This window comes from Nomascus leucogenys, chromosome 7b (genome assembly GCF_006542625.1).
Source record: "Nomascus leucogenys isolate Asia chromosome 7b, Asia_NLE_v1, whole genome shotgun sequence".
Classification (NCBI taxonomy): domain Eukaryota; kingdom Metazoa; phylum Chordata; class Mammalia; order Primates; family Hylobatidae; genus Nomascus; species Nomascus leucogenys.
Window position 1 is genome coordinate 10,468,162 of NC_044387.1, and position 26,812 is coordinate 10,494,973.

Here is a 26,812-nt window from a genome sequence, read left to right on the forward strand (position 1 = left end):
CTAATTTCTGTGGCACAGGAGAACTCCTTCCGCCCTTTGCACTGGCCCCTCATAGCTATGAAGAATTTGGAAGTGTTCATTAAGCATTCTCCAATTCTTGAAGCTTATAACAATGGGAAGATCCCTGTAAAGGAATCTGATCCAAAAGACAAGGGGACAGCTGACAGCTGATACTGCTTGCTTGGGCAGTGGGTGTAGCCATTGCCAAAGACCAAGAGCAATGAGGCAGGGAAACTCTCTAGAGAGTGCTGATTACAGAGGACATGCTTATAAGCATTTATCGCATGTCTGGGAGCATTTACTGTGCAACACATCCCTTGTGTCTGTCTCACCTTCTAAATCACCTATCATTTTTTATGACCACACTTGCTGAGAAGCTACTTAGTTAAGCAGCAAACACTGGACCCCCTCATGTGTGCTGGCCAATGCTAGACACACAGGAGGCGGCTCACAAGAGAACCAGGATTATGGTTAATAATAACTACCCTTTGGTGGACACTTGCTGTGTGTCATACACTGTACTGAGGGCTTTACGTGGATTATGGCTGTTAATCTTCACGACAACCATTGTTATCCACATTTTCTAGATAGGAAAATGGAGGCACTGAAGGGCTAACTAACCTATTGTTGAACCCAGGCAGTCTGACTTCAACGAGTAAGCTCTTGTCCACACTGCTACATTGCCTCTGGGATGTCTGACTTGGGAACCCCACAGTGCAGCTGGGGAGATGACCAGCCCTCAATGAACAGTTGCCCTCGTAGTCTTTAGTGTCTCAGCCCCATCCTCTTTACCCCCTATAAACTCAAGGAAAGAAATACACCTCTTTCCGGCTAAATTACTGCCTCTAGCGGTCCTTCCACCATGTCCCAACTGAGATCTGGCTTTTTTCCCACTCCCTTCAAATAGCTCCTTCCCTTTCTTCTCTATTTTCTTATCCTAGCTTCTTAAATAATGGCCTGTGGCCATCTCCACCACCAGGAATGCTCTCTCGTTCTTTCTCTGTCTGAACCTGGCTTCTAGCCCTAACTCTACTGAAATTCATTTCTATAAGCTCATCTATAACCTTTTTGTGGCCAAGATCCAAGAGCCTTTCTCAGTCCTTGTTTCCATGGCTTCACCAATACGTTTTACTCTGAGAATCTTTTCTTTGCTTCCCCAAATAGCCAGCTTTCCTCCTACCTCTGCAACTGTTCATGCTCTTTTCCCTACCATCTCTTTCTCTAAGCTCCTTCAAAGGAGTCTGTCTGCACTTCTCTCCTTATGTTGTCTCTGGGGGTGTGCGATGCTCGCAGGACTCAGCGAGCTCAGCTGGGTCATTATCCTACTTTCACCTCTAGGATGAGAATTCCATCTCTCCATCTCCACCCTTCATTCTGCAGCTTGTTTGCTGCGTGACTTTTTGCAAGTCACACAAACTATCTAAGCTTCAGTTTCCTCGTTTCTAAAATGAATATATTGAATCAGATTTGTTATTCTCCACCTAAGATAATGATAAAACCTAACATTTTAAACCACATACCAGGCCAGGCGTAGTGGTTCACGCCTGTAATCCTCCCAGCACTTTGGGAGGCAGGTGGATCATGGAGGTCAGAGGTTCAAGACCAGGCTGGCCAACATGGCAAAACCTCGTCTCTACTAAAAATACAAAAATTAGCCGGGCATGGTGGCGCACACCTGTAATCCCAGCTACTCGGGAGGCTGAGGCAGGAGAACTGCTTCAACCTGGGAGGTGGAGGTTGCAGTGAGCTGAGATCGTGCCACTACACTCAACCCTGGGCAACAAAGGGAGACTCCATCTCAAGTAAAAAAACTGCATACTATACCAGGCAGGACTAAGTGGAAAATGAAAGCATGGGGTTCTGTGTTCACAGGTTGCATGCCCATGAAGCCAGCTCTAGTACCAGCCTCTGCTCCAAGCATTGTATATGTATGAGCTTATTCAGTCCTCATAGTAACTTTCTGAGGTAGATACAGATGAAGAAAGTAAGGCAGAGATAGGTTAAGCAGTTGCCCAAGGTCAGTTTTTAATTGGTAGAATTGAGAAAAATAACACTTGCCTGTTGGGGCTGTTGTGAGACTCACAGGTGCAGGTGCATAGGGAAGGCTGGTTCCTGTCCAGGGACCCCTCAGCCCGGCCATGCCCATTCTCCTGCAGAGAGTTTGTCCATGCGGTTTCTGCTGCCTATGATGCCCCCTCTTCCTCTGCCTGTCCCCAAGTCTACATGTTCGTCAAAGCTCAGTTCAAGCCCCTCCTCCTCCTCCTTTGAGGGGTTTCTGCAGCCGAGGGAGGCCCACATCTCTCTTCCCCTGGCAGATTTCCTGAGCACCTGTGGTGAAGGCAGCCCCCTCCCCACCTTAGGAGCACTCGCTGGCCTTTGCGTACTCCAGGCTCAGTAATAACCAATCCTACAAGGCCAGAGGAAAAACTTTTAACTTTTTTCTCCATATCCTTGGAGCAGCTTGCTGTAGACTGTCTCACCCACCAGACAGGAAGGCTTTGCGGGCAAAACCTATATTTGAATTATCTGAGTCTTCACTGTGTCCTCGATAATTGTGATTCTCATAATTCTAAAAGAGCTCTGTCTAGGCTCTGGACCTTTCCCTGGAATGCCTTGCCTCATTGTCTCCTCCTTCATTCACTCCTCAGGTGTCGGCTCAGAGATTACTTCCTCCTCCAGGAAGCCTTCCCTGTTCTTCACCCCCAGGTTAAGTGCCTCCTCTGGGTTTCTATACCCACTGTGCTTTCCCATCACAACACTTGCCTCCCAGTGCCCATCTTCCTAACCATGTTCTGAACATTTGAAGGTAAAGGCCAGGTCTGTCTTATCACAGTGCCTGGAACACAGTAAGTTCTCAATAAGTTCGTTTGAACAAATGAATGAACGAATGAATGAATGAAAAAATTAAATGTTGAGCAGGTGCAGTGGCTCATGCCTGTAAGCCCAGCTACTTGGGAGGCTGAGGTGGAAGGATCGCTTGAGCCCAGGAGTTAGAGACCAGCCTAGGCAACATAGCAAGACCCCATCCCTAAATTTTTTTTTGTTTTAATTAGCTGGGCAGGGTGGTGCATGCCTATAGTCCCAGCTACTTGGGAGGCTGAGGCAGGAGGATCACTTGAACCTAGGAGTTTGAGGTTGCAGTGAGTTGATTACGTCACGGCACTCCAACCTGGCAACAGAGACCCCATCTCTTAAAAAAAAGTTGGTGAAAACTCTGGGCTCTGCAGGCATCTTGGCACAGGGCTGGGCACCTGATGGGTGCTTATGTAAATTTATGAAATGGGTGAGAACAACTCCAGAATTTCTGTTCAGAAGAAGGCTTAGTGGCAGCGGTCTGGTTGGAGGAGTGAGACTAGTGAATTCCTCTTGACAGAACAATGACAAAGCAAACATGAGAGTTGAGAGTCTGTGTTGGGAGCAGAGGCATAAAGGAGAGGTGTCCTAGGCCAGAGGTCAGCAAGCCCGGGCTTGAGGACCAAATCCAGCCCACTGCCTGTTTTGGCACAGCCTGTGAGCTAAGACTGGTTTTTGCTTTTGTTTTTTTGTTTGTTTTTGAGATGGAGTCTAGCTTTGTTGCCCAGGCTGAAGTGCAGTGGCATGATCTCAGCTCACTGCAACCTCTGCCTCCCAGGTTTAAGCAATTCTCATGCCTCAGCCTCCCAAGTAGCTGGGATTACAGGCATGCACCACCACACCAGCTAATTTTTGTATTTTTAGTAGAGACGGGGTTTCACCACATTGGCCAGGCTGGTTTCAAACTCCTGACCTCAGGTGATCCACCCACCTCGGCCTCCCAAAGTGCTGGGATCACAGGCATGAGCCACCGCACCTGGCCGTTTTTTGCATTTTAAAAGAATATTACTACTTTGTGATACATGAAAATTATGAGATTCAGATTTCAGTATTCATAAGGTTTCACTGGAACATGGTCACACCTGCTTGTTTCTGTACTGTCTAGGGGTGTCTCAGTGCTATGACAGTAGCTGCAACAGACACTGAATATCTGCAAAGCCTACAGTATTCACTTTTTGGCCCGCTACAGAAGGAGTTTGCAGATCCCTGCTTTGGCCATCTAGCTGACCCAGGGGAGGAAGGACGCATGCTGCCAGCCAGCCACAAGGTGTCAGCCTCTCACCATGATGCTGCCAGCCGCATGGGCTTCTCCAAGTTCTCCAAGGCTTCTCTCCAGGGCCACCTGCGCAGGACCAGGACTGTGGCCCCTAGACCCCATCCCACCAGGCTATAGTCACTAGTGTGAAAGCCAAAGACATCAAGGCGGGGTGTGGAATCTACATGAAGAGTACAGGCCTGGCTTGGGAAGCCCCACGGCTTGGAGAAGGGTTGGCAGACTTCTCCGGACATGCTCTGTTTCTTTGATTTAGGTTTTATTTGTATTTTGTAAACAAAAGATTCTCCAAACAAACTAAAATTGTTTCTTTCACCACCAACTATCAATCCAGAAAGGTTGTGGGACTTTTGCACAACCAGATAAGACCGCAGCCCTCTAAGGTTGAACCTGCATGAGGGGAACACAGGTCCCTGCCAAGCAGAGTGGCTCTGAAATGGCATCTCTGGCAGGTTTTCTCTCCCTTTCTGTCGAAACCTGGGCCTTGGCCAGGTGTGGTAGCTAATGCCTGTAATCCCAACACTTTGGGAGGCCAAGGCGGAAGGATCGCTTGAGGCCAGGAGTTCAAGACTAGCTTGGGCAACATAGTGAGATCCCATCTCTACAAAAAAATATTAAAAATTAGGGCAGGAGTGTTGGTGCAAGCCACTACTACTACTAGCTACTTGGGAAGCTGAGGATGGAAGATCTCAAGGAACTCACTGAGCCCAGGAGTTTGAGGCTGCAGGAAGCCATGATTACGCCACTGCATTCCAGCCTGGGTGACAGAGCAAGATCATCTTAAAAAAGCAAAAAAAAAAAAAAAAAAAGAAAAAGAAAAAAGTAAAAAGAACCTGAACTCTGTAGCTTCCTTCAGGTGAACGAGCAGTTAGCCCTGTGTGCCAAAGATTCAATGTGAAAGTGGTAAATTTCACAGGGAAGCAAGGGGGAGGATCTAGGAGAGAAGATCCCAAGAGGAAAATAAGCCACTGGAGGTCATGCCCCGGAGGCTCCTCCGATGCCTAGCTGTGTGTCAGCCCCTGTGCTAGGTGCTTCGCGTGGTTACTCTGGAGAGTCATCTCAAGATCATCCCCATTTGACACATGACGAAACGGGAAAGTTCGGGGGTGTGAAATTGCTTGCTGGGGTCATTAGCTGTTCGGTGGCGGAGATAGGATTTCAGCCCTCGCCTGCCTGTTCTGAAGCCTGTCCTCTCTATGCCACGTGCCCCTGCCAAGGTCATGCAGGCATACCAGCTCAAAACCACGCCTTCCTCGATCACCATGTATCCCCAGGCTGGGCACCCAGCAAATATCCACCTGATGAATAAATGGGTGCAGGCTTGCAAGCACTGCAGTGAACCTTTCCCTGTCCAGTCACCTGACTTCCAAGACACTTCCAGGAAGAGATGAGGCAGGAAGTCAAAGCTGCGAGCAGGAAATAAGAATCATGACGCATGGTTTTCTGCACACGATGAGCTCTTTTCCTCTTGCTTGTGCCCACAGCACTGTGGGCACCGCGGACATACTGCCTGTTCTTGCCTTTTGCTCCTTTCCTCCTCCAGCTCCCACGTGCTTGCTGGCTTCCGTGGCAGGCCCTAGCCCATCTCCTTCTAGTACGTGGACATCTGCTCCTAAAGCTGCTTTTCAGTGGCTGCAGGCAATGCCCTAACTTCTAGCCATTTTTCTAAATGAAAACTTGTTTCAGCCAGCTGTCACTGTGAAAGTGCTCTAGGACGGTCCAGATAACCAGATTCTAGCCCTTCCTGCGACTCATTGGGTGACTTTGGACAAATTTCCTCGCCTTGGGCCCTCCTTTCTGTGCTAGCTTTTGAAAAGAAGCACGCAGACAGGGCCATCGTTGAGCAGCTAGAGGCCTGCAGGCCCAGTGCCACCTAGTCTGGACCACCCAGGAGATGAAGACCATGCACTTAGAACATACAAAGAAAGGAGAAGCCTTCCTAGAGGAAAGGATTAGATCAGGAGGGACTTTTGATAAACCCAGTCCTTAAGAAATTAAATCACAGCAGAACCCCATTTGCCATATATGGTATTAGAAGTCAAGAATGAGACAGAAAGGGTCATGATCAATTCTAGAACCTCTATGACACCTCCTGTTTATTCACCTGGCTAATTCCCTGTATGAATGGCAGTCAAGTCGTCAATCATTTAACAAATAGGTATTAAGCATATATTGTGGTTGCAGAGCTGAGCCAGGCAGGTGAGGCACCAGTGCTCACAGAGCCCGCTCTCCAGGCTCAGGAACCCCAAGGACAGATGGGTACCTATCGTGCCAGGCAGCAGCACATGGCATCCAGAAGCAGGGCTTTCCTCAGTCCCTAGCTGGGAGAGCAGAAGCTGCAAGGGGAAGGGTGAGAAGTCCAGGCCTGCCTAACTGTGCAAGGTCTCTGGGCTGATCTCACGGTTACTTAGCCCCAGAACATACTCACGGCTGTGCCTGCCCTTCTTGCCCTTCTCCTCACTCAACCTTGACTGGCTCTGCTCACTGAGCTGGGGGTACCTGTTCTGCAGCAAACCTCCTGCCCCTGGAACAGCAGTGCAGACGATCAGCAGCAGCTACTAGGTCCTTTGGGCAGGGAGGCAGGAGTGTGGCGCACAGCCAGATAAGAAATTGCATCCGTAGCGCACGGCAGGGCTAATTAGCTGCTAAGGGGGCTTTGTCAATGTTCACTGAGAATGTGGTCGTGACAGGCAGGTAGCGATTCCCGCTTGGCCTGACTTGAGTGTGGGAGGCTCCTTGCTGCCAGCACTGGCTGCTTTTGGAGGTGGGTCCACCGCTGGACACACACAGGTATGTGCGGTGGTACTGTCTGTGCAGGACGTAGCTGAGCCTGAAGGAAGAGGGCAGGAAACCTGACAGGGAGCTGAGTGGAGTGAGGCAGATGTGTGTAAACACACCTGTCATGGGGAATATAAGATGGTAAAGAACTAAGAAAGATAACCAGAACAGAAAGGAAAGATGCTACTGCGTCTCCCAGGAAGCTGCGTCTCAGGCAAGTCAGCCAACCTCTCTGGGCCAGGGTGCTGTGTCCAAGGTACCCAGGGCAGAGAGTGCATTGAAACACTTCGGAGAAGTGGCCTATGCAGGCCACCAGGTCAGGACTGTGAAAATAAGAGCCAGTGCTCTCAAAGGGGGCACTTTTACCCCCCAGGGGACATGTGGTAACATCTGGAGACATTTTTGGTGGTCTCATCTGAAGGAGTGCTAGTGGCATTTAGTAGGTAGAAGCTAGGGATGTTGCTAAATGTACTATAATGCACAGGGCAGCCCCATCCCCAACAGAGGATTCTGCAGCTCCAAAGCATCACCATTGCCAAGACCCTGAGCTCAAGGAACAGGCTCAGACCTGCATTCTCTGTGATGTGGGATCTGGGGAGAGTTGTGTCCCTCCTCATCTGAAAGATGGGGATAATGAACCTTAGCCAGGCTGGGCATGGTGGCTCATGCCTGTAATCCCAGCAGCTTGGGAGGCCAAGGCAGGTGGATCACCTGAGGCCAGGAGTTCGAGATCAGCCTGACCAACATAGTGAAACCGTGTCTCTACTAAAACTACAAAAATTAGCTGGGTGTGGTGGCGCGTGCCTGTAATCTCAGCTACTCAGGAGACTGAGGCCAGAGAATCACTTGAACCCAGGAGGTGGAGGTTGTAGTGAGCCGAGATGGCGCCACTGCACTCCAGCCTGATTGACAGAGCAAGACACTGTCTCAAAAAAAAAAACACAAAACAATTACCTGCGCTTCTCATCATACAACTTTATGAGACCCACTCCCCCAATACACAGGAAAACTATTACCTTTCTAAAGGGCTCTTTCTTGAGCTTTTCTTAGTTTGAAACCTTCATGTTACTAAAGCATCTAGCATGGTGACTGGCATATAGTAGTTGCTCAATAAATATGAAAAAGAGAAAAGCAATACAGTAGTAAACAAAAAAAAATAGCCCGGCCGTGTATGGTGGCCTGTAATCCCAGCACTTTGGGAGGCCGAGGCAGGTAGATCACAAGGTCAGGAGGTCAAGACCAACCTGGCTAACATGGTGAAACCCCGTCTCCAATAAAAATACAAAAAAATTAGCCAGGCATGGTGGCGGGCGCCTGTAGTCCCAGCTGCTCAGGAGGCTGAGGCAGGAGAATGGCGTGAACCCAGGAGGCGGAGCTTGCAGTGAGCCGAGATCACTATCACTGCACTCCAGCCTGGGCGACAGAGTGAGACTCTGTCTCAGAAAAAAAAAGAAAGAAAAAAGAAATAGCCCACTTCCCCTCTTTGGCCAGTTTCTTCCATATCTCTGGGTCTCATTTTTTGCCTAGCCTTTCTGTAAAGTTCTACACAGGCAGAGGGTAATGATGTTAACAGAGGCTATCTTGAAAGCCCTCAAGGGGTCAGGGATAAGATTAAGGACAGGTAGCTAAGGAGATGGGAAGTTTTGCCAGATCCCAAGGGGCAGGCTCCCAGACCCATCCAGGAGTCCTGTGCTTCCTGCCTTTGTGGGGCAGAAGCAAGTGTGGCGGCCACACCAGGGGCTCAGCTCACTGGGAGGTTAGGCTTCCCAAAGAGCTGCACCAGCTGTGAACACTTACCCTACAGAAGCTGACTCAGAAAGTCAGACAGCAGTTTGGTGGTGGTGTGGGGTGGGGGCCAGTGAAGCCAGACCCCAGCCCCGAGAGTGCTGCCTTACCTGTTCCTCCTAGAGCCCTTCCAATGTAAGCAGCCTTGCGGAAGCTGCTGTGCAGGGACCAAGGGCATGATCCACCCTTGAACTTGCCATCCAACTGGGAGGGCCAGATGTACCCTTGAGATTTGATGAGTAAGAGACTGCTTCACAAAGTATGTGCAAGTGCTGGAACAGAGGGCAGGCGTACTCACAGCTGAGAAGCCAAGAGGCAGAACAGAGTGGGCCGGTGCCTAGGCAGACAGGCAAACATGAAGAGCTGCATTTTGTGAGTTCAAGATCCTTGCCATCTCGGACTACAGTTTCTGTCTCAAGCCTTTTGGAGCTGGTGGGGCCCGACACCATCTTGTCCACACTGCTATAAGGATGAGGACACAGGCCAGCAGGGAGAGGCACCCTGCCTGGGCACTCCTGCCTTGTGGCTGGCCCTCTTCCCACTATGCCAACTTGCTTCCTAACATATGGTCTCCCCATCATTTCTACCAAGAAAGTGTGAAAAACCCCATCTTGGCACATGGAGAAACTGAGGCAGAAAGGAAGGCCTGGCTCAAGGCTGTGGTGACTTGGAGATTCCAATCAGGGATCCTCCCAGATTAGATGTCAGGGCAGGTGAGGGACCTGGGTGTGCTTTGGGTCTAGAGGGGGTAAAGGGAAAAAGCAGGGCCTGCTCTTCTGGCAGGGGAGGCACAGATGCCCTTGGCTGACTTGCTTGGAGGCCGGTCCCTTCCCCAAGCTGCCTCCCTCATCCCCAGAGGCACCCACCCTCCACACCAGAGAGTGATCTCTTTGCCCCATTGCAATTTACACGTCATGTCCCATACCTTCAAGGTATCCCCCTTGAGCTGAGGTGTAACACCCCCACACCCCACCTCCCCCCTCTCTCCCTTCCCTCCCCTCCAGAATGAGCTCATGCCACACTGTCTGGCCTTGGTGCCTAAGGAAACACTTCCCAGAAGCATTTCATCTTCATAAAAGCTCAGGGAGGTGGGCCAGAGTCCCTTCTCCACACGCCCTAGAAGCCAGCCTTGGGATTAACAGAGAAGACCCTGGGGACAGGCTCACCCTTCCTTTCCCTCCCCCTCCCCACTGCCAGAGAGATGGCATCTCAATGGCCGCCACGTGTGGTCCCCACTTCCTGCTTCCTCAGAAGCAATGCCTGGCTCCCGCAGCCCAGCCAGAGTGGCCCCTTTTCTTGCTCTCACATCAGCTGCCTTGCAGACATCTGTACCCCTCCCCCAGGTGCTGGTAGTGTCCTACGGTTTTTTAGAAGGAAAGAAAGAGGATGAGAGTTTGGTTCAGAAGTCAGAGGGCAAGAAAGTCTGCTGCCTGGTTCTTCCACAGCGCTCAGATCCCCCATCGCCCTGCTCGCAGGGCCGGCTCACAGAGTCTGCAGTTTGGCAATTTCTCCCAGGTCCATTCACAAACTCTCCTCGGCCCTCTCCAGTCACCCAAGTGGGGAGGGCAGAGTGGAATTGCTTACTGGGTCTCCCAGCCCAGCCTCATGGCAATTAGGCTGACCTGCTCTGGCGAGGCACAGGCTCCTAAAAATGGCCTGACTCTCGCAGGAGGCGAAGGCCAGTCTGGCCAAAGTGTAACCTGGAAGCCCCGGTTGGTGAAGGGGTCCGAGGACCCCGTTAGAGTTGAGGGAGAAAAGGCAAATGCTCTTGTCCTCAGGGCCAAGCCTCCCACACCTCCAATCCCCTCTGGGCCAAGCCCCCTCCCTGTCTTGGGCTGTAAACCAAAGTTTACTGACTGAGGGAAGGAGCAGTCCGCAGCAGCCAGCAGCCGAGGAGGTCTGGACCACTCACGCTGAGACTGCCAGGACAGCACCAGGCGGGGAAAGAGAGACCTCAGTGTGAGCGTTCTCAGAACAGCAGTGTCAAATTCTGCCCCTCACTGGGAGAGGCCACGTTATCTTCCCCTCATTCAAGTCTAGTTCAGGAGCCTGCAGGCACCGGGCCAGGAAGGCCACTGCAGCCAGTGCCTCTGCAGTTCCAGCTGCACCTTATACCTGGAGTTCAGAGGCTAGAGCAAGACTGGAACTCGGGATCCCAGGCTCAGGGCCCTGCCCTCTTCCCTTTTATTCCACCAATCTCTTGGGTGGGGAGTGGCGTGGGGAACCAGAAGCACCAGGAAGCCTGGGAAAGGAGAAGCCACTGCAGCTGCCCCAGACACCCCATCCCATTAAGGTTTAAAGAATGGCCCTCACCCCATCTGGCGATCAGCGGAGGGGGTGGGGCACAAAGGCGAGCAGACACTGGTCAAGCTTCCACTTCATGTAAACAAGGAGGCCGTGGCACTGACTCCCGCCCAGCCACTGACAGTCCGGTGGAGGCGTGTGACTGAGATGCTTCGGACCCTCTCATTTGGGATCCAGGGTCCCTGAGGCCAGGACGGAGGCTGCAGGGCAGGAGGCCAGTTGGAGTCTGATGTGCCAGCTGGTGCACTGTGCGACCCGTGCTCTCCATGGCACAGGGCAGGGCAGGCAGGCATCCACACATCCTGCCCATCACCATCCCGCAGCTCAGGAAATCACACAGTTGCTAGGCTTGGCAGAACTGGGACTTGTTTTACCTGCAGAGGCAAGGGACAGAGGCGGGGAAGGATGTAAGTGAAACGCTTGGTGGATTCAGCTTCAGTTCCTACCCTGTGTTCTGTCCACATCTCCAGTTGAGGGGCTGGGGTCACGGTCTCCCTCCCAAGCTGCTGATCTGGAAACCAAGTCAATAGGGCACCCAGGAAAGTAGAAGGGAAGATTCTGCCTGTTCCAGCAGCCTCGGCAGGAGCCCCACTGGGCGGGACATCAAGGTGACAGCCATCTCCTGACCAAAGCGGGGTGGGGGAAGGATCCAGACTGCAGAATCAATGACAACAACCATCAAGTCCAAAGTCTTAGCTGCTCTATCTACGGACTAGCCATTCTTTTGTTTCTTTACTTTCCTAATAAACTTGCTTTCACACACACACACACACACACACACACACACACACACACACACACACACACGTCTCGCCAAGAGGCCGCTCACTACCAGCTAATACATGCAGCTCTACAGCCTGCAAAGTAAGACTGTGGTCCTTCTCTCTGGTTCCCCTCCCGGGCTGCCCCATTCTACTGCTGAGGTGCCCATAGCTCCCAGAGCCAGCCAGTGACAGTGCCAGAACCTGGCCTTCCCGGTCCAGTTCCAGCTCCTGCCACAGGCCACCTAGGCTGGAAGAAGGAAAGCTGGCGCCTCAGGAAAGGCTGGCGCTGGCCAAGAGCTGCCACCGTGGGGTGGATCACACTGCTTAGGACGTGGCTTTGAAGGGAGGACGGAGAGGAACGTGCTGCCTGTAGGGAGGGAAGGGGAAGAGAAAGCTGCCCCCGTCCCAGCCAGAGAAGCTGATTTCTCCTCTTCCGCAGGCCTCTACCATTCCTTCCCACTCCCTTTACAGTCCTGAGATGAGGCCTGCGGTTCCTTTGGCTGGATTCCTGCTCTCAGACCTCCGGAGGGAGTGCAGGGGAGTAGCGAGGCAGGCCTGACACCTGCGGGCCTGCGAGGTGTCGGGCGCTGGAGCAGGAAGCCCATGTCCTTGGAGCACTGGCTGCCTTTCCCCAGGTGGAAGGCACTTGTGTTATTTCCTGCCAGTTCCCCTCCACACAGCAAGGGCTGCCTCCCTGGTGCTCACACAACCTTCCAGTATCACTTCAGCTGTGAATTTAATCAAGGCCTTGTCTGCCTCCTCTGCTGGGCCATGAGCAGGACCCACTGAACACAGCCCAACTTGGAGCCCTGCCCTGCCACACAGGCTGCTGCTCCTGCCCACTGCACTCTGACCCATGGCCTCAGGCCTCATCCATCCAGGCAGACTGAACGAGCTCTTCAGGACTGACCACAAATCCAGCTACACCCTCATTAAGGGTGTTGCCCCACCCTTGGGCAGGAGGCTGCGCCCCAAGGGCTCCATGGCCAAGGTGCTGGGGGTCACCTTCCGCAGTGGTGCCGAGCGCATCTGGGGCGGCTCTGCTAGTGGGATGAAACGTGGCCGTCTTAGAGTCACTCGCTGCTGCAATGGACACATCCGTCCCCATTTCCTCCCATCAGCTGATTTGATTTGCGGGGCCCACTAAGCAGATGTCAGTTCCTCCCCAGAGGCAGCAGCATTTTGGAGGCAGGTAAGCAAATCAACCTCCAGATCATTAAACAGGGGAGGCGGTGTAGCTGGGGGTGGGATGGTAGGGGGTGGTGGTGGGGGTAACTGCTTCTCAAGCCTGCACATCGCCCGGCTGGCTGCCTCCGGAAGAAGCCTGGGCAAGGCAGGGGCAGGGCCTGTCTTCACCAGCACCGTGCTCCCCACTTTTTTGTAAGGCAGGGTGAAAGCCTGGAGAGAGCACCTAGACTCAGAATTCATTTTCTAGCCCTGGACAGGACAGAGAAACTGGCTTGGCTTGAGGACAAACTCTGTATCCCTTGTCATTCCCTGAGTGCTCAGGTATTGGGAGCTGACCACATGCAGGGAGTCAGCCCTGCTCAGGTGAACAGGGAAGGTGTATAAATGGCCAGAATAGTCTTTTTTACAAAGTATGCGTGGCCTGGGAGCTTCAGAGGTGACGCCAAGGTGGAGCTGAAAACGGGTGCAGGGTGGGAGGAGGGGCCGCTCAGCGGAGCGGAGCCATGTGACGTAAGCATCGGGTGAGGGTGGCAGCCTGGGGCACTCGGGACCTGCAGTCAGTCTGGTTTGCTGGCAGGTGAGGTGGTGCGGGAGAGAGGGAGGCAGAGGTCACCCACACGGGAGGCCATGACAAGGACAATGATGTGCAAACTGCATGCACAGGCTCCAGGGCTTCGCATTCCCTGTACCTGGAAGAGTCTTCCCTCAGATGTCCACAAGGCCCTCTCCCTCCATTCAAGTCTTGCTCTGAGGCTCCTTGGTTAGAGAGGTCTTCCCTGGCACCCTTTATAGAAGGGTCATCCTCCCCCAATCCTGGTCTCTCCCCAGGGTAACATGCTCCATAAAAGCAGGGACCATGTTCATTCTGTTCATGGCTGTGCCAGGAACTTAGAGCAGGGCGTGGCACAGAGCAGACACTTCGTAGACACATATTTATTGAATAAAATGCGTGAGACGGCAATGGCGAGCTACTTAGGGGTTTAGCGCAATCCTAGTAACAACAGTAATAACAGCAGCAGATGCACCAGATGCAGCAAGCACAGGAGAGAGATCTGAGACCCGCGGCCCCAAGGGATGACACAGGAGAACAAGTCCCCCAATCCAGCGGCCCGGCAGCCACAGCTCTACAGAGCCAGACCACACTGCCAGCCAGGGGGCCATCCACACATAAATCCAGGGACCCCAGGAGAGTTCTGGAAAGGGACTGTCACTGCAGGTCACCTCAGAGAAACTGGGAAGCAAAGCGCAGGCCCAAGGACTCTGGGGCAGGAAAGGACCCCGAGGCACTCTGGGAAGCAAGTTACTGCTCTCGTCTTCCTCTTGGCCCCCACGACACCGTGGGAAAGGGCTGGTCCTCTATTTGGGGCTCTTGCTCTTCCAAACAGTTTTTTTGTTGTTTTTTGAGACAGAGTCCTGCTCTGTCGCCCAGGCTGGAGTGCAGTGGTGTGATCTCCACTCACTGCAACCTCCGCCTCCCAGGTTCAAGAGATTCTCCTGTTTCAACCTCCCGAGTAGCTGGGACTACAGGCAAGTGCCACCATGCCTGGCTAATTTTTTGTATTTTTAGTAGAGACGGGATTTCACCATGTTATCCAGGATGATCTCGATCTCCTGACCTCATGACCTGCCTGCCTAGGCCTCCAAAAGTGCTGGGATTACAGGCGTGAGCCACCACGCCTGGCCCAAGCAGTCTTTAAAGGTGCAGGGAAGCAGTGCCGATCCTAGCCTTCTGGAGATGGCCATGATATCTGCAGAAGGCTGGGGAGGCAGGAGATCACACTGCCCTTTCTCCCTGGGCAGCCACGGACACAGGGCCTGGCCTCTCTGAACCTCGGGAGTCTCATTGTGAGATGCTGTCATCAGGCAGGATGGCAGCGAGGAGGACGCCAGTTCCGTGTGATGGAGTATGGCACCATGTCTCTCGCCACTTCAAAAGTGTTGGCCATTTCCCAGTCATCTCCCTGGGGGAACTGGGTGGGGTCTCAGGCACAGCACAGGGATCTCCTCCCCTAGGCTGGCAGCACTCAAAGGGCAGGGCCTCATCTGTGCTTCCTCAGTCGCCGCAGAGTCGGCTGGTCTGAGGACCCTCTGCACTGGGGAGTTACACTGGAAAATGAGGGCCCTAATTTAAAATGCAGATTCCTAAGCCCCACCCAGCGGTACTATTTGTTGGATTTTATTTTTACCTTTAAAAATTTTATTATTATTATTTTGAGATGGAGTCTCGCTGTCACCCAGGCTGGAGTGCAGGGGTGCGTTCTCAGCTCACTGCAGCCTCCGCCTCCTGGGTTCAAGCGATTCTTCTGCTTCAGCCTCCCAAGTAGCTGGGATTACAGGCACCTCCCACCATGCCCAGCTAATTTTTGTATTTTTAGTAGAGACAGTGTTTCACCATGTTGGCCAGGCTGGTCTCGAACTCCTGACCTCAGGTGATCCACCCACCTCGGCCTCCCCAAACGTATCTGTTGCATTTTAAAATTTGTATTTACTTTTACTTTTATTTTTTTTGAGACAGGGTCTCTCTGTCGTCCAGACTGGAGTGCAGTGGTGCAATCACAGCTGACTGCAGCCTCGACTTCCCGGGCTCAAGTGATCCTCCTGCCTCCACCTCCCACGTAGCTGGGACTACAGGCACACGACACTACCCCCAGCTAATTAAAATATTTTTAAGAGATGGCGACTTGCTATGTTGCCCAGGCTGGTCTAGAACTCCTGGGCTCAAGGGATCTTCCCAGCTCAGCCTCCCAGAACACTGGGATTACAGGCATGAGCCACCGTGCCTGGCCTCGTTGCATTTTTACCAAGGCTCTCCACTGAGGCTGCCCTGTGAGTTTGGGGGTCCCCGACCCAGGGAGCCTCTGCGGAGGGCACAGAAGCTCCAGAATAAGGGATGAACACTTCCAGCAGGAGGCGAGGGCTGAGGGAAGACGTAAAAGGAAGAGGCGCCTAGCTTCAGCCACTAGAGGGCGCCGTGAGCCTTGAAACCGCTGGGCACCCCTGGCCCCCAGCTGGATCCCCATCCGGAAAGGAGGAAGCAACTTCCCTAAGGTTCTCCCAAGGGCCACACCTGGGTTTGCAAAAATTTGCATGCCGTTTGACAACTATATACTCCTTATCAAGCAATTTTACAGGCTGTCAGCTCTGAGCTTTTTCTATTTTTTCTCTTATGACAGAACCTGTCATCAACCCAGGTTCTCCCTTGACAAGAGGGCAGCAGAGACAGAAAGAACAGAGGCAGAATCTGAACTCCAGGGGACCTCGGAAACCCTCCATGGTGCACCCCTCGCTTCTAGATGAGGACACAGCCCCAGGGAGGGGATGGATGTGTCCTGGGTACAGGGAGCAATGTGTCCCGAGCTGAGAGCCAGGTGGCAGCTGCTCTGGGAGGTTCTGAACGTTTACCAGGGGAAGGGGACACTTTCCCTGTGTGGGGGCCCAAAGGCAGGAGCTCAGGTTCTCACTGATTCCCACCGTGGGAGCCCCATGCTGTCAGGGGCCCACCTTCTCACACATGCAGTCCTGGCTGCTTAGCTGCTGCTGCCTGAGGGGAGACACTGAATCAGCCCCACTTGGCCATGGTGTGGGAAGCTGGAGGCCGTGAAAAAGGGCCTCTTAGGAGAGGAGCTCCTGGCCAGGTGCGGTGGCTTGTGCCTATAATCCCAGCCCTTTGGGAGGCCCAGAGGTAGAAGGATCACTTCAGGCCAAGAGACCAGCCTGGGCAACATGATGAGACTCTGTCTATACAAACAATTTAAAAAATTAGCCAGGCAGGGTGGCATACACCTGTGATCCCAGTTACACAGGAGGCTGAGGTGGGAGAAACGCTTGAACCCAGGAGGTTGAGGTTGCAATGAGCTGTGATCGCACCACTGCACTCCAGCGAGACGTTGTCTTAAAAACAAACAAAAACAACAAGACAGGAGAGGAGCTGCTGCTTCTCCCTCAGGCCTTGGGAGGGAGAGGAAAGGTGCATGAATTTCAGGGCTGCAGGTACTGGGTGCCCACCCAGGTGGGCAGAGGCCTTACTGGAGGAGGCTGCTCTGTCTTCGTCTAAAGGATGGATGAGGAACGGGATGATGGTTCCGGGCATCCCCAGACCTTCCTGGCTGTCCGTGCCCTCGCCCTCACTCTTCCCTCTCTCTCTCTATCCCAGCATCAGGTGCCCTGGAGAGGAGCTTCCCGAGGCACCGTCTGTGTCTGCAAGGCTGGCTCCTGGGCACCGTGTGCAGACACCAGAGAGCAGCAGCAGGGACAGGGCCACCGTGACCACCCAAGAGGTGGGAGCAGGGTCATGGATGTGGAGGGACACACAGAAGGCAGCGGGAAGGGACAAGACAATGGGCTTTGAGTTTCCATGGAAACTGCACCTCAGGGCGAGGGGCTGAAGGAAGAGAAAGCTTCCACTCCACTTCAGTCAGGACTTGGGAAATAGCCCTTGCTGCTGTCAGCTCGCCCCCTCTTTCCCCTCTTCCCCCTCCTTCCCCTCTTCCCCTCCCTCCCTTGCCAGGTGTTCACCATGGCAACCCTTCCTCCAAACCAAAGGTGCAGAGCAGCAGCAGCAGCAGCTGGTGTTAGGGGAGCCAGGGAGCCCAGGAGGAACGGGGATGGGGCCAGCCACCCCTCCCCTGAGAGAACATGGCTGTGCCCATGCCTGGTCTTGAATCCTGGCCTTACTACCACTTCCTATGACCTGGGAGCACTTCATTCACCTCTCAGAGCCACCTGCCACCTCTGTGCTTGAAGGGTAGTTGTGGGGGCAGAAGGGGAGAGAGAGCGCCTGTGCAGGACTTGGCAGGCCAGCAGCTCAGTCAACGTCTCCAGGCCAAACGGAGGGAACGCCCTGGCACTCCCACTGTGCCCACAGCCACAGAGGCGCCCAGGCCTGTTCCAACTCCAAGAAGCAAAGTTAGCCAACATTTCCTGAGCACAGAATGTGCTCACAAAGCAGTGCTGGGGAATTAGCAGAGGGGATGACACTTGTGCTCCCTGCTCTCACGCCATCACAATCCGGTTAAAGCTGGTGTGCAGGAATGCAGGAGTCCTGGGAGCCCTTGGGCTGGGCACACAAGACCTCAGGCCCTGCCATCGCCCACCTGGCCAGCCAGAGCCCAGTTCTCATCACTGGGCTCCACAGTGATGGAGGGAGAAACCCCACCACGGAAAGTCCCCTGACTCAGGGATGCAGAGATGAGAAAGTCACCACCACCGGCCACCTGAAAGGCCACCCTGGAGACTGCTGCAGAGAGAGACATAAAGGCCAGGGCCTCCTGGGGATCCCAGAGAGATGCCCAGAAAGACGCTGCCATGGAACAATCCCACCCAGGGACAAGCAGCCGGGCAGACAGCACTCAGCAGAGGGACACGGAGAAACCAAGTCGGACTGCCCGTCACAGAGACAGGAAAGTGGGTCAGGGCACTGGTAGGGTACAGGGGAGGGTGGGGTGTGTCTAACCAGGTGAGATCCTGACAATAGGTGATCTGGCAAGGAAGAAGGTTTGCTAGAAAGAGCCCTCAACTCAGAGCCAGGGTCGAGCCGCAGCCATGCACCCCACTGTGCGGAGCCCCCGTTTCTTCACTTACAAAGGAGAAAGTTTCTCAGCTTATTTGATTTGTTGGGTTACCATGAGGGCTGATCTGAATGCCTTCTAGCAGTGGCAGTAAAAGCTCTCAGACCCCTCCATGCCAAGCCTGGAATCCTTCTCTTCTTTCAGAGAAGAGGAAAATGAAACTCAGAGCTGCAGGACTTGCCCAAGGCCTCCAGGCAGCTAACGGCCGGGACCAGAACGGGAACCAAGGACCCCGGAACCCCAGAGCTCCTGCCCTCTCTGTGCCCACAGATGGAATCTGTTCCTCTGCAGGTATGAGGCAGTGCTCCTGGATAAGAGCCAATGCAGGGCCAGGGCCAGAGGCATGGGGAGGCACCAGGCCAGAGGGAAGAGGGCTCACCTGAGATGTCCGCACTGGAATTCTCGTTGGGCCTCTTCCCCGTCAGAAACTCCACTTCAGAGAAGGTCTCGGTGGAGACAGAGCTGGCCATGCCATTGGGCGCCGCGGGCCTCTTGGCTCGGCGACTGAAGAGCCTGCTGCTGAAGCGCCTGGCGGGGGCGGCCTCCCCCCGGGCCGCTTCTCCCATGCCATTTTGGCTGGGTGCCTCTCGGGATTTGGGCTTCAGGTCTCTGTGCGTGTGAGAGACCATCCTGCCATCCTTCCGGCTCAGCTCTCCCAAGGGGATGGGCTCCACGGGCGGCAGCACCTGCTGCACTGTAACCAGGTCTTTCAGGAAGCTCTCCAGGCGCCGGGCCGACTCACCACCGCTGCTGCCCTCCTCCTGCCCCTCCGGGTTGCCGCCTGCCTCCCGCTGTTGCCGGGCAGCCCAGCGCATCATCTCCCCAGGCGGGTGGCGGCAGCCTGACACCAAGGCGTACTTGGGGTTGATGAGCTTTCGAGCCACAGTGGAGGAGTAGTGGAGGCCAACCCTGCCCGCCAGGCCCAGCTGCCGATACAAGTCCACCTCCTCGGAGATGGCGTACAGCTCCCGGAACTCTGTGTCAAAGGGTTCCACATTCTGCCCTGTCAGGAGCAGGAGGAGGTTCCTGTCCACGTAAGAGGAACTCCAGGTGAACCTGGGAACATGGGGACAGAAAAGCAAGACACATCTGCCCAGGCCTCTCTTGCCCTGCCCCCGCCCCCACCTGTCCCTCCGCTGTGACCAGACCCTTGCTGCAGGTGTAAGGCTCCTTGTGGGCCACACGCTGGACTGGACTCCCTCCACCCACCCGCAGCCTCCCTTTCCCCAGAGCTTGGCCTCAACTGAAGCAAGCAGGCAGTGGGTGCAGGGAAAGAGCATGGGAAGTCAGGCCTGCATTCAAACCTGGTTTATATTCTCGTGTGCCTTGTAAGCTGGGGCTCCCAGGACATATGTTCACAGGGTTGTTGTGAGGCGCAAATGAAGTAACTCATATAAAACATTTAGCTCAGTCCCTGGCACAAACACACATTTAAAAAATAGTAACTGCAGCTGCCACTATTATGAATATTATTCTACTCTGCATTGGTTCTTTTCTGATTTTTTTAAGCACTTAGTGTCTGCAGAAACCCATACTCTGATCATGTGACAGGACTTAACGTTGCTATTCATTGTTTCGTGTGCTCAGGTCTCTCTTCTCGTCACCTATATTTTAATTTACTTGGAGGGCAGAGATTACACAGATACAGTCTCTCGTGTTCCTGGTAAATTATTTTAAAATCAGAATTCTGAGGCCAGGCTCACACCTGTAATCCCAGCATTTTGGGAGGCTGAGGCAGGCGGATCACTTGAGGTCAGAAGTTCGAGACCAGCCTGTCCAACATGGTGAAACCCCTTCCCTACTAAAGGCATGCTGGGCATGGTGGTAGGCACCTGTAATCCCAGCTACTTGGGAGGCTGAGGCAGGAGAATCGCTTGAATCCGGGAGGCAGAGGTTGCAGTGAGCCGAGATCATGCCACTGCAGTCCAGCCTGGGCAACAGAGCAAGACTCCGTCTCAAAAAAAAAAAAAAAATTCTGGCGACATTTCCTGCACACCACACCTTCCCGTTTCTTTCCAGATCTGGTGCATCCCACTTCCTGCTTGTCCCACGTAATGACTAGCCTCAAAATGCGACCGGCTGCAAATGGACCATGAAAAGCAGACAGTGCGTAATGCCTAGGAAGAGTTAACCCTCTTTCTAGAATAATCCATCAACCAGGAAGTTTGAGGGAAGGGACTGGGCAGAAAGCTGTCCTTTGCCATTGCGTCAGATGATACCTGTTACAACTCATGATGACGGAGGCTCCAGTCTGGCATCTTCCTGAACACCTACCTGGAATCAAGGCCTCCTGGGCCCTTCTTTGACCTGGCCCAACTCACCTGTAAGATCCAGTGGCCACTTTGTCACCATCCACCATCAGGAACCTTGATGACAGGGTCCCCTTGATCTTCCCCATGGGCATGTAGAAGCCAATGCCTGTCGCAGAGCGGACACGGATGTTCTGTTGGGAAGAGTAGAAGGCCCTGTCACCTGGGTTGGGCCAGCCTCTGTGCCAGGTCCTTGCTTCTGCAGAGGAAGAGCCCCCTTGTCTACGGACCCTGCCTGCAGGCTCCTGTCTTCACTAGACACTCTGCTTCCTACAGTCTTCCATAGGGAACCCTCTTTGGCGAGCAGGAAAAAGTCCCCAAATCTTGCTTTAGGCATGGATAAGCCCAGGGTGGTTCCTGCCTCTTCTCAAAAGGCCCCAGAAGAGAACAACGGCCCTCACTTTGAAGTCAGTGATTCTTCAGGCTAAGCACCCCAGGACCAGCCCAGAGCTGCCTCCTTCAGTCTCAGCAGCCTAGGGATCAAATTGAAACTGGGCATATGATTCAGTACTTAACAGTAAAGCCAAGGTTAAAGGCTTGACTTTCAATAAAAGGAAAGGTGTTGAGATCTTGAAGTTCATCTGGGCCCCCAATCAGGGAAGAGGCAGGGGGGAGCTGCAGGACAGGGCAGAGGTAGTCTCTATCTCATCTCCTGCCCACTTTCCACCCCAGTGGTGCAACTTACCCGAATCCGGAAGTCAGTGAGCTGCAGGTCCTGACACATCTCCAGGAAATACTTCACTCCCGCCTCGTCCAGGATGATGTACACTGGGACCCGGCGCTTACAGGCAGCATCCACAATGTCTTGAAAGATATCACCATCGGTGAAGAGGTCCATGACCACAGCAATGACCTGGGTGGGGAAAGGCACTGGTGAGGCACATGGTGTCTACACGCCCACAGAGGCACGCCCTGCTCAGACAGGACCACCTCGCCCTGGGGTCACTGGTGGCCAAGAGTCAAAAACTCCACCTGCACCATTCCTGGGGCTCCACGTCCCCTGACCTTTGAGCATATCTGAGCCCTGGAGATGGGCCTGGGGGTGCAGGCCGTGTGCTTGTACTTCATCCTGGACAAATCCCCATCTCCCCATCCTGGGGGTCTTCCAGCAGCTCTTAAGAAGCTGTATCAGGGCCAGGCGAGGTGGCTCACACCTGTAATCCCAGCACTTTGGGAGGCCAAGGCAGGTAGATCACCTGAGGTCAGGAGTTTGAGACCAGCCCGGCCAACATGGTAAAACCCTCTACTAAAAATACAAAAAATGGGCTGGGCATGGTGGCGGGTGCCTGTAATCCCAGCTACTTGGGAGGCTGAGGCAGGAGAATTGCCTGAACCTGGAGGCAGAGGTTGCAGTGAGCCAAGATTGCGCCATTGCACTCCAGCCTGGGCAACAAGAGCAAAAAAAAAAAAAAAACAATTAGCCAGGTGTGGTGGCGGGCACCTGTAATGCCAGCTACTGGGGAGGCTGAGGCAGGAGAATTACTTGAACCTGGGAGGTGGAGGTTGCGGTGAGCCGAGATCGTGCCATTGCACTCCAGCCTGGGTGATAGAGTGAGACTCTGTCTCAAAATAAATAAATAAATAAAATGGAATAAAGAAGCCATATCATGGGAGATCTAGGGGGCTGAGGAAAGTTGCTCCTGACACCCTAGAAAAACAAGCAGGCACAAGGAGATGCCATCACTGAGATGCCAGGGGTGGGCTCATCTCTTTGAGCCACAGATCTGCTCAAACATCACTTTCGCAGCAGGCCTGGATGTGCTGATGGCCTTGCAGCTGTGCAAAGCTCTGTGCTTCCCCAGGCACAGATCCAGGCAGAGCTCTGGCTGGCTTGGATTCCCTTGGCCTTCAGGTGTCCATCCCATACTACCCTATCCTCAAATCAAGGTCATTGCTCAGGACCCTTCGTTTACAAAAGTCAGTCCCGATTATCTACCCTGGAAGGCAAGGTTTATGCAGCCTGAGGCAGCTCCACCTTTCTAACCACAGCTACTTCCAGCTTCCTACACAAACCATGCTCCACACTCCAGCTGAAGGCTTTCTTATTGGCCCAAACACCGTGCATGTGATGCCGAGGAAAAGTCCTCGGCTTTGGGGTCGGAGAGATTTTGTTTTAACTGTGGATCCACCACTTCCTATTTGTGACCTTAGGCAAGTCACTTAATTTTAATGAGACCCTGTTTCCTTATCTGCAAAGTGAGGATACCTTGTATTTTACACGTTTGCCCTGACGATTAGGGACAACTTTGTAAGGCAGCAAACACAACCTCTGGCATGTAGTAAGTCCTCAGGAAACAGTAACTGCTATAAAGTCCAGGAAGTCGGCTTGCCTTCACAACTGAAAGCACCGACTCTAAAGTCAGGCAGACCAGGCCGGTATCCCCATGCCACAGCCGGCCCAAGCTTCTTTGGCCGCAAAATAGAGCTAATAATTGCACCTATCTCAAAGGGTTGTCCTAGGACTTAGTGAGATGCACCATGAAAGTGCTGAGTGCAGGGCCGGGCATGGTGGCTCATGCCTGTAATCCCAGCACTTTGGGAGGCCGAGGCAGGTGAATCACTTGAGGTCAGGGCTTTGAGACCAGCCTGGCCAACATGGTGAAACCCTGTCTCTACTAAAAATACAAACATTAGCCAGGCATGATGGCACACACCTGTAATCCCAGCTCCTGGGGAGGCTGAGGCAGGAGAATCACTCATTGCAACCCAGGAGGTGGAGGTTGCAGTGAGCTGAGATTGCACCATTGCACTTCAGCCTGGGTGACAAGAGCAAGACTCTGTCTCAAAAAAAAAAAAAAAAAGAAAGTGCCGAGTGCAGCACCTGGCACCAGGTACGCTCAATCAGCCTCCGTCACGGGGTTGTCACCACCTTCACGTGTGCTCTGCCGTCACCCTGACTCTAAAGATTCCTGTGCCCTGCCCTACACAATACCATTTAAAGTTCTTCATAGCTCTTACATTTTGAGAAAGAAAAAAAAAACAAAAACGTTTTATCTGAGGAATGAGAGACTTTTAAAATTACCAGGCCCAGAGAGGCATTTAAAATGTGACAGCAGCCAGATACAGTGGCTCATGCCTGTAATCCCAGCACTGTGGGTGGATCACTTGAGGCCAGGAGTTTGAGACCAGCCTGGCCAACATGGTGAAACCCTGCCTTTACTAAAAATACAAAAATTAGCCGGGCGTGGTGGCGGGTGCCTGTAATCCCAGCTACTCAGGAGGCTGAAGCAGGAGAATTGCTTGAGCCAGGAAGGTGGAGGTTGCAGTGAGCCAAGATTGTGCCACTGCACTCCAGCCTGGGGGACAATGAGAGACTCCATCTTACAATAAAATAAAGCAGTCATGTCTCACTCTCCCTCAAGCTAAATAATTACCATTATTTAGTAAGTGGCTTGAAGCCATTTGCTGTATGAGGCCTCTAGGCTGACTCCAAGTAGCCAAAAAATGCTACACACTGCATAGTTCAACAAGGTAGGCCGGGCACAGTGGCTCACACCTGTAATCCCAGCACTTTGGGAGGCTGAGACAGGAGGACTGCTTGAGCTCAGGAGTTTCAGGCCCACCTGGGCAACATGGCAAAACCCTGTCTCTACAATACAAAAATTAGCTAGGCATGGTGGCATGTGCCTGTAGTCCCAGCTACTTGCGAGGCTGAGGCAGGATTCCTGACCGATGGCTTTGGTTGTCCCCCACTCTCCTGATTTCATCCTTGTTTCTTTAAAAATTTGAGCCTCCCCAGGGAAACCTCTCCTAAATCTTGGCCCAAATAAACTCTCTATACTAATTCTGCCTCAGAGTCTTCCTTTGAGGTTGATATTGTGATAATCATTCATGAAGGGAGAATGAATTCTTTCTGAGCCCCACAGGCAGAGAGAGGACCTAAAGACAGATAAGCGACAACACTGATTTCAAGGGGTTAATCCAAGTGGAATGACAAGAACTTTGCACAAAATAACAGAGACATGAGATAAATGAGATAAATGCCTTTAAGAGCGTGACATGTGATGTGGGTTTGGGGTGAGTGGGTGAGCGGAGAGATTACTTCTAGCCAGGGGAGAATAAGACTTTACTAAGGAAGCTGAACTATGAAGGACGGGAAGCCTTTGGCACCCAGAGAAAGGAAAAGGAGGAAAATTGAGCAGGGAGGTTGTCTGGGCTGCCTTGCACAAGTGTGTCCTGCACGTGGGCACTGGCTGAGGAGGGGAGTGGGAGCTGCGTCTGCCCCGGGAAGGGTCATCTTTCTCTAATCTACGTACAGGTGTCACGTGGCCTAGCAGGGGCCTGCAAGGGGAGCATTTCAGGGAAAGGGCACAGCACAAACAAAGGTACCGTGCCGGTTAATTTTATGTGTTCGCTTGGCTGGGCAAACGTTATTCTGGATGTTGCTATGAGAGTGTTTTTTTGGATGAGGTTAACATTTAAATCACTGGACTTCGAGTAAAGCAGATTGCCCTCCATAATGTGGGTACGTCTCGTCCAATCCACTGAAGGCCTTAGTAGAAAAAAGACTGACCCACCCTGGGCAGGAAGGAATTCTGCCAGCAGACTGCCTCTGGGCTCAAACTGCAGCTCTTCCCAGCATCTCCAGCCTGACAGCCCATCCTGCAGGCTTTGGCCTTGCATCTACATTATCCCATGAACCAATTCCTTAAAATCAATCTCTCTCTCTCCGTGGATCTCTCTTACACACATGCAAACATGCCCATCCAGTTGGTTCTGTTTCTCTGGAGAACCCTGACTAATACAGGCACTGAGGATGGGAATTAACATGTACTAAATACTTTCAGTGCACCTTAGGCTGTGTCCTGTGCTTTAGGTAAATTTTCTAATCTGATCCTCACAACTATTTTGAGAAAGGGTTATTCCCACTTTACAATTGAGGAAGTAAACACATACGGGGCAAAGTCCTATGTCCAACGTTATAAAGCTGCCATGTGGCAGAGCAAGGAACTCAGTCCTAGGTGGCTCCAGGGTCTTCATTTCACTGCTTCCTAGAGATGGGATTGCTGGGAGGTACTTCAGAAACACTGAATCAAAAACTGGCTGTTTAAAAAGACTAAACAAGATAGACAAACTTCTGGCAAAACCGACAAAAAAGGAGGAGATATAAATAAAATACTGAATGAAAAAGAAGAAATTACTACAGACATAATAGAAATTTAAGGAATTGTAAACATGGTAAAAAAGAATATTAAGGCCAATTATATCCTAAGGCAATTGAAAATGCACATGACATGAGAGTTCACTTAAAAAAGTGAACTCAACAAAATATACCATAACCAAGTAAAGTTTATCCTAAGAATGTTAAGGGTGACTCAACATCAGAAACGGTATCATTTTAATTTAAAACATTTATGGGGTAGAGAGGAGGAAATCATAATTATCTTAATAATTTTACAAAAAGTATTTAATAAAGCTAGAGCCCTACTTGTGATTATAATTCTCAGAAAACAAGGAATAAGAGGGGATCTTCCTTAACTTGGTAAGCTCTATCTACCAAAAACCCACATGAAACATTTTACTTAACAGAGAAACTTATGATGTACTCCCTTTAAGTCTCAGGCAAGTGAAGGATACTCACTATCACCACTACAGTTCAACATAGTATTGGAGGTCCTCACCAATGCAATAAGACAAAAAAAAAGAAAGAAAAGAAATGAGACATAAGGATTAGAGAAGACAAAACTACCAGTATTTAAGAATACAATTTTCATAGAAAATCCAGTAAAATAAAGAAAAAAGCAATCAGAATAAGAGAATTCGGCAAAATTGCCAGATCCAAGAAAAACTTAACAAAAACCAATAGCCTTCTTCTATTCCAGCAATAATCAACCAAAAGAAAGAAAAAAAGAAAACAAAAGAAGGAATGAAAGAAAGAAAATAAGATCCATTCACACTTAAAACCTAACCACATGGCATTTGGAAATAAATACCTTCAGGAAGAAATATTGGAAACTCTACTAAAGGGCATTTTAAAATATGTGAATAAAT

General features: G+C 52.1%; 1 protein-coding gene across 1 annotated transcript in view; it reads right to left on the minus strand.

The window, feature by feature from the left end:
* Positions 1 to 11,054: 11,054 nt before the first annotated feature.
* The window catches only part of FAM83F (family with sequence similarity 83 member F), a 35,603-nt gene continuing 19,845 nt past the window's right edge, over positions 11,055 to 26,812 (minus strand). The window contains exons 2-5 of the mRNA XM_003264785.4: positions 21,507 to 21,674; positions 20,834 to 20,955; positions 18,892 to 19,568; positions 11,055 to 11,367 (exon numbers count right to left, since the gene is read on the minus strand). Of these exons, the coding sequence (XP_003264833.1) occupies positions 11,318 to 11,367; positions 18,892 to 19,568; positions 20,834 to 20,955; positions 21,507 to 21,674 (1,017 nt within the window). The 3' untranslated portion in view covers positions 11,055 to 11,317. The remainder of the gene's footprint in view (positions 11,368 to 18,891; positions 19,569 to 20,833; positions 20,956 to 21,506; positions 21,675 to 26,812) is intronic.